This window comes from Bidens hawaiensis, unplaced genomic scaffold, assembly GCF_021521415.1.
Source record: "Bidens hawaiensis isolate Kalapana, Puna unplaced genomic scaffold, B.hawaiensis_p1.1 tig00024918_1, whole genome shotgun sequence".
Taxonomy (NCBI): Eukaryota; Viridiplantae; Streptophyta; class Magnoliopsida; order Asterales; family Asteraceae; genus Bidens; species Bidens hawaiensis.
In genome coordinates, this window is record NW_027493957.1 from 1 (window position 1) to 8,323 (window position 8,323).

The following is an 8,323-nucleotide window of genomic DNA, read 5'->3' on the forward strand; positions in this document are numbered from 1 at the left end:
GGTGTGACCATTAAGGATCATCATACAACCTTATATTTTTGTCTCCTCCACCCTATACACCATAGTGTATAGATTAGGTGAGATCATAAACATAACTAGGTGATGGTCTTAAAACCATTATAACAATAAGAAAATAAGAAGAAACAAAGAACAAAGACCAGGAAACATGAACAAAACTTATATCTACCTTGTGATCTTGAGATGAACAAACACAAGAAACTATATATATAAACTTCATTGGAAGAATTATTATTGAAGAGAGAAGCAGAATGATCAAAATAAAACGATAAAAATGAGGGGTTATTTATAGTTTTGGTTAGAAGGAGATTACATAGGTAAGTCTTGGAGAGAAACTTGTATTTGAAATATGCTTTTATTTTAATAAAAGATGCCAAATGAAATACTTAGGATACAAATTAATTTAAGATGACCATAATTGTTATGTTACATGTTAAAATATTAATCTAGACAAACCCGGTTCAACGTGCCAAATTAACGATTACACATGTAAACAATAAAATGAACATAGATTCAAGTATTTTCACGTATGAGAATAATGTCACATAGCAAATGTTACACCAAAAAGTTATGACATTTTAAAGTCGTTAACCAAAACATCTTGGAATACACTATTGCAAGATAATGAGCTTATGGTAATTGATGTCAACTATCCTTTCTGTATAAGACATCAATTGAACAATGAGACGCGGATCAGATTCAATCTCATATGGAGTTCAATTATAATCGTTCTCGATATAGAATCAAAGTGGTCCAATCAAACACACCGTAAGCTTGGGTGAGGCCTCACACTTCACCATCTCTAATCAATGAGGGTGCCATGATACCTAACTATTACATATCATGTAAGAGTACAAAATCCCATCTTGATTACATACAAATCCCATCTTGGAATATTCCGAACCGATGCCTTTATTGCCGGTAGTTACGCGATAAAGAATAACCTTTAGTAAACAAAAGTTCTAATATGTATCCGAAGTCTAAGGATACTAAATGAGTATACCAATTTCAAATCAAAACATCTTAGGATTAAGATCCATGAAGATGATTTAATGCTAGTTACATCCAAAGCCATTTATTATGAGGATGTGAGTTTGGAAGTCAAATCCTTGAGTCCAAAGTCAGAATAGTCTTAGTTAAGAATCGTTCCCACGAGTTTGACCGACTTTGGATAATTTAGAATACAATATTCATGGATTAAACATACTAAATTTAAACACATTTATAATATTTAACATTTGCATTTAACCATTAAATCAAAAGTGAACTCAAAAGTATAATTGTTGAAATGTTCATACATCAAAATACTAAATCAGAACAAATGACTAACTAATCTAAGACCGATAGCATCCATGTGTTGATCATGCTTGTAATGAGTCATAGGCTTAGTGAATGGGTTTACTAGGTTTTAATCTATGTCTACTTTGCTTATTATGATGTCTCCTTGATGCTTGCTGCGTATGGTAGTAAAATATGATGGATGGAATGATTTGCTTTTGCACAAGATCGTGTTTTAAATTTATAAAAGTGATTTCTACAAAGACTAAACACACACAAAATAGGCAAGTGTACCTATCGTATATGTAGAATAATATTGGTAAGAACCAAGTATCGATCCGTGGACACATATATTTCTAATAACAAATCGTTGTTTTACTTTAATCGGAGGTTTTAATAATTTTGGAGTCAATTTTTGAACTTTTTATGAAATATAAAGGGAAAACTTCACAGAATAGTAACAAACTTTTCCTATTGTACCAATTTGGTTACCCTAACTTTCTTTATCTCAATTAAGTTACTCACAAACCTTTTGTGTATCAATTACGTTGCTAACTTTTTTGTCTCATTTAGATAGCTCAACTTTCACTTATATACTAATCAAAGTTCTTTTTACCATTTTGGTAGTTTATTATGCTGACGTGGCATCTTAATTTACATTATTATTGGTGACATGGAAATTATAATTAATGACATGGATATTATAATTAAACACTTAAAATAACATAAAATTTAGTTTCTATAACCGATCATCATTAGGGTTAGAAGACTAAGTATTTGTTAGACCGCAGTTCTTCTTACTTCCAAGTCTACAAGTCATCTTCACAACATCGTTCTTCCTTCCAAATCCATAGGTCAGTTTGCTTTGTATTGAATTTGGTGCGTTGGATGTCGTTAGTGAAATTAATACTCATTAGAAACTCTTACGTGAACCAAAGAAAGATTGCAGAACCTTTATTTCATTAATATTTTTTTTTTGTTCTCAATGATTGAACCTGCTTTTAACCTATATGATTATGTGATCAACCAACATTCAATTTATGTTTTTAACCTATATGATAATGTGATCAACCGACATTCAATTTATTGGGGTATGTGATATATGATAATGTAATAAAGCACATTCAATGTATTAGTTTTTTAATAGCGTTCAAGGAAAACGTAATGAAGTTTTCCCTTTAATTTAGTAGATCGGGTTATGTTTAGAACATTTGTGATGCAAAGAATTTTTTCAATGGAGAAAAAAGCAAACAATTTAGAACATGAAATATGCCCAAGAATCATGAAAAAACTAGCAGATAATAAAAAGTGTTAAAGGTAATATCATATTATAATTTTTTTATTAATTTTTATGAATATTTATAGACTTTTGAGTTGATTGTGTAGGCATTGGAAAGTCATTCCAAGTGCTAACATCATATTTGAAGTAATGGATGAGAAAGATGCATTTGCAGTGAACATCGAAGAACAAACTTGCACTTGCAGATCATGGCAATTGTCAGGCATACCTTGTGTTCATACAGTTGCAACATTAGCCTTCATTAACAAGGAGCTAGAAACTTATGTCAGTAATTCGTTTAAGAAGGACAAGTTCAAGGAAGCATATAAGCACTCTATCAAACCATTAAAAGGAAGTTTGTATTGGCCTAAAACAGATGATATCAAACCCTTACCTCCGAAAGAAAGACGAATGCCCGGTAGACTAACAGTGAAGTGGAAAAGAGATCCTTCAGAGAAAGTGAAGAAGAGCTCGAAAGTTGGCGTTAAAAGACATATGACTTGTCAAAATTGTCAAGAAATTGGGCACAATATTAGGTCTTGCACAAAGGAGAAGAGAAACCCACAACCAAAGAAGACGAGGCAAAAGGGTAGACATAAAATTATTGATTCAACAAGTGCGACCCGAAATAAAAATGCTGGTTAACAAGTCTTTTTTTAGTTTGCGTGAATGTTATTTAAAAACTCTTTTGGTTATGTTAACGAGAATGCTGGCTAGTCTTCTATTTTTTTTGTGTTTGATGATTATGATGAATTATGTTTTTTTTGGTATTATAATGAATTTTGTTTTTTTGGTATTACGATGAATTCTTTTTTTTTGTTTGATAAATTCTGAAACTTGCTTTTTTTTTTAATAAAAAATTTGATTGCTAATGCTTTTCGTAAAAATGAAACTAATTTTTTGGAAGTTATAATAATTAAAAAATGTAATTTTGAATTTTATTGTATTTATTTATTAACAAAATCCATGTCACTAATTATAATTTCATGTCATCAGTCCATGTCATCATTAACAATTTCTTAAAATGAAAATATTCCATGTCATCATAATAACCTACCAAAATGATAAAAAAACTTGGATAAGTTGATAGATGAAACTTGAGTAATCTAAATGAGACAAAAAAAAGTTTGAGTAACCTTATTGAGACAAAAAAAGTTTGAGTAACCAAATTGGTACAATTATGAAAGTTGGTTACTATTCTATAAAGTTGCCCCGAAATATAAATACTTATATATAATATATAGGTGACCAAGACGAGAGATTCTAAACGAGTAGTTCAATTACGTGAAGGTTACCATCTATTATCAAGAATCCACTCCATTTTAGCATTAATAATTATTATTCAAACATGTGGTGAAGTTGTCGTAGCAATATATGATAGATAGCTTCTTAAGCCTTAAGTGAGCATCTTTGGCACTAAGGAGGTAGCATGCGTATTTTAAACTCCACCCTTTCCTAATGTCATGCCACCACAATGATGTCAATTTAAGTTGGCAAGTAGTTTCGTAAAGTAGAAAGATTAAGATTGACTTCGATTTCTCAAATACCAATTCTAACAACTTCGGGTGGTTGTAGTTTAGTCACACAACCTCCCCTTGATTGATTTATGTAGGTTATAATTACACACTCTATTAACATATGATTTCTTTAACTAGCATGATATCCTAAGCAAAGCCATTTTCGGATTACCAAAACTTAGAAAAATACATCATAGCTTATATCTCATCATTTCTAAGTACAGTATAAGGATCCATGTTTCGATAATGTATCAAAGTATCTCTATCTTTCAAGAACATGAATCGATTATGAATGATTGCCAATACAATTGACAATCACCAACTTTGAATTAGTATTTTAAGATGGTGAAACATTTCTCATCAAAAGATAATTGTAAGATAACCATGTACTTTACGAGACTATACCACATGCTTTAAATAATCATCAAGTAAAACAAAGCATCTTCTTAGATTTTAGATGGTAAATGGAGTTTAGCTCATAATGAGCATGGTGATTAACATTAGGATGGATGATGATAACAAACACATGATTAAACTAGAACAATCTAACCAAATGTAAATGAATCTTCCTTCTTATGATGGTTGATGATGATGATTGATGGTGATGACCTCCAAGCCTTCAAACTCTTCACTAGATCTTCAATGTGAGTGTTAGTGTTTGTTTTTATTCGAGAAAACTGGATAGAACTCTCTTCAAGGCACACCAAATGAGTGCAACATGAGCCACTATTTATAGGCAATCTGGAGTGAGAAGCACGACCCCGTGCTTACGTAGGCACGCCCCCGTGCTTTTTAGTGACATGTGCTGAATTCATTTTGTCTTTTCTAGTAGACGACCACGGCCCTATGGTTGAGAGGCACGACCCCATGCTTTTGTTCCAAGATTTTGTCTTTTCTTGTAGATTTTTGTCTTTTCTGGTGTTCAAAGGCATGGGGCGTGTTTTTTTGCTTTTCTTGTACTTTCTTCTGTTTTTCTTCGTCTTTTCGATTATTTCTTTGTTTGGGGCTCGGTTTCACCTGGAATCACATTTTATTATGATAAGTAGCTTTTTGTGCTATGTTATTTAGTAGAAATTGCAGTTTTTAGAGATTATTTGATGCCGAAAAGATGTATAATTTTATGTACATCAAACATCCCCACACTTGAACATTGCTTGTCCTCAAGCAATCTTTTTATAAATTTTCTCTAAAAACAGCAAACTTGGATTATAGCCATCCCTTAAGCGAGCTCCAAGAAAATAGAACGAAATAACCAACCTTAATTCATATTAGTGAAAAATAAAAAGGAAATTTTGTTTTTATGAGCTTCCGTTTATGCAAAACGTCAAGTTCTCACAATGTTCACTCACACTCGGTTTTATATCTGATCATACCTATGATGTATGTATGTGAACACTCTTAGTCAGAATGTAACCTGTGATAAATAAGCTTGTAACAAGTTCAAATCTCCACCTTTGTGAAGGGTTGCATAAATCAGAAGGTAATATTGGTTGGTTTTGTGTGAGTTGGGATTTTGGTATTTTGTGGTGGATAAGGGCTTTTGGTTGAGGATGGTAAATACAACTTTTTCTGATGATCAGAGATTCTGATATGTCTTAGATGGTTTTTTTTATATCTAATGACTCTTTTAAGGTCAGATCGGCAAGACCAGTTTTGTCGAGGATGTGGATAAGTTCTTCCTCAATCCTGTTCTGAACATAATTTCCAACTTTAGTGGATTTTTCGGCTTTGAGCCTAATAGCCCCCACCCTCATTAGTTCGGTATATTCATGTTGAGACTGAGTTTGACTTTTTCTGCATCTTCCTTCGTGGGACCAGTTTCCGCAACCTAAGCATCGTTCGTATCTTTTTACTCTTCTCTTCATTGCGTTTTTGGAAGTTCCACAAAATGGTGGCATTTGTTCTTGTTGGTGCCACTTTTTCCTCACCTCATTGCTGAAGAGAAATATTCTCTCCCTAAGTTCTGGAGACAACCTAGGTTTTGTGAAGTGTATGTAGCAAAGGACATTGAAATCGAAAGAATGCATTTCCAGTTTTTTAGGGTCTGCCGGTAAAAGTTTAGTGTTGTATTTTACCAGTGATATGGATAAAGTGGTAAAGTTTTGGTTAAGGTTTTTGGTTTTTTGTAATTTGGCGAATGGTTTGACGGGATTGTGACAATATTACCTTCTTCCTTATACAATGCTTCGTGCGGTCTTGAAATGAATAATTGCAACAAGTTCTAAATCACACGAAACATATGACTCTCTCAAAGCTTCCGAAAAATATTTGTGTGGTTTATGCCGGCGGAATTTTCATGGGCTAATGTTCTTAGTTCCTCGAGCTCGTGAATTTGATCTTTCCAGTTTATGCCGGCGGACGTTAGATCAAAGTTTACTGCTCTGAGAGCCCAATAGGCTTTGTGTTTTAATTCTACTGGTAGATGACATGATTTCCCGAAAACGAGCTTGGAAGGTGTCGTTCCTATGGGGGTTTTGTAAGCGGTCCTGAGGGCCCACAAAGCGTCATCTAACTTTTCTGCCCAATTTTTGTGATTCATTCCTATAGTTCTTTCTAAAATCCTTTTAATTCCTCGATTTGAGATCTCCACTTGCCCACTAGTCTGAGGGTGATATGTTGTTGCCAGTAGGTGGTGAACCCCATATCGTGCTACGACTTTGTCTATTAGAGCGTTACAGAAGTGGGTACCTCTTTCGCTGATTAGGGCTTTTGGAGTGCCGAATCGTGAAAATAACTTTTTCAGAAATCTTATAACTACTCGAGCATCGTTAGTGGGAAGAGCTTGTGCTTCTACCCATTTAGATACGTAGTCGACTGCTACAAGAATGTATTTATTTCCGAACGAGTTAGGAAATGAGCCCATGAAATATATTCCCCATACATCAAAGACTTCACAAATTTGAATGCCTTTTTGAGCCATCTCATTTTTGGATGAGATGTTCCCGGCTCTTTGACAAGCATCGCATGCTTGGATCAAAGTATGTGTATCTTTGTATATGATGGGCCAGAAGAATCCTGCATCGAACACTTTTCTGACCGTAGTGGCGGTACCGTGATGCCCACCAGTTGGTCCTTCATGATAGTGTTTGAGAATATCTAAGGCTTCCTCTCCAGCTACACATCTACGAATAACCTGATCAGCACCTATCCTAAACAAGTATGGATCTTCCCAAAAGTAGAACTTAAGGTCGGAGAAGAATTTCTTTCGCTGTTGATGAGAAATTCATTTTCTTAGGATTCTACAAGCTAGGTAGTTTGCGAAGCCGGCATACCAAGGAATTTCGTCTTTCTATTCTATGACCGCTTGGATATGCATGAGAGTTTTATGTGGGAAATTATCGTTGAAAATTTTCTTGTGAAGTTCTTCTGAAGCTGGGCATTCTAAATGTGAGAGGTGGTCTGCGGCGACATTCTCTGCTCCCCTTTTGTCTTTGACTTCTATGTCGAATTCTTGGAGTAGTAGGATCCATCTGATAAGTTTGGGTTTGGCATCTTGCTTATTGAAGTGGTAACGTATTGTGGCATGGTCGGTGTATACTATGGTTTTGGAAAGAACTAGGTAGGATCTAAATTTTTCAAAAGCAAAAACTACTGCTAACAACTCTTTTTCTGTTGTGGTGTAATTTTCTTGTGCATCATTAAGAGTTTTACTAGCATAGTAGATTGGGTGAAAGTGTTTTTCTTTGCGTTGTCCTAGTACGGCTCCAACTGCAAAGTCACTTGCATCGCACATGATTTCGAATGGAAGAGTCCAATCGGGTGTAGTCATGATCGGTGCGTTTACGAGTTTGTCTTTTAATATGTTGAATGATTCAACACATTCTTCAGAAAAGACGAAGGGTGCGTCTTTTTCCAGAAGTTTGGTCATAGGTATAGCAATTTTTAAGAAATCTTTTATGAAGCGGCGGTAGAAGCCTGCGTGACCTAGAAAACTTCTAATGGCTCTGACTGAAGTTGGCGGTGGAAGTTTGGATATGGTTTCTATTTTGGCTCTATCAACTTCTAGTCAGTTTTGAGAAATCTTGTGACCGAGAATAATGCCTTCCTTTACCATAAAGTGACATTTTTCCCAGTTGAGTACTAAATTTACTTCCTCATATCTGGTTAACATTTTGTCGAGGTTGTTTAAACAATGATCGAAGGAATTTCCAAAGACTGAGAAGTCGTCCATGAATACTTCCATAGAGTTTTCGATCATTTGTTGAAAGATGGCCACCATGCAACGTTGGAA

The 8,323-nt window shown here is 34.4% G+C and overlaps 1 protein-coding gene across 1 annotated transcript; it reads left to right on the forward strand.

Moving 5' to 3' along the window:
• Window positions 1-2,725: 2,725 nt before the first annotated feature.
• On the forward strand, window positions 2,726-3,220 carry LOC143570381 (uncharacterized). Its single transcript, XM_077056044.1, has one exon. The coding sequence runs from the start codon at window positions 2,726-2,728 to the stop codon at window positions 3,218-3,220; it is 495 nt and encodes a 164-aa protein (XP_076912159.1).
• The last annotated feature ends 5,103 nt before the right edge of the window (window positions 3,221-8,323 follow it).

Bases quoted from the DNA above. Each gene is read 5' to 3' on its own strand.
- LOC143570381 (XM_077056044.1), top strand. From the start codon at position 2,726: ATGGATGAGAAAGATGCATTTGCAGTGAACATCGAAGAACAAACTTGC.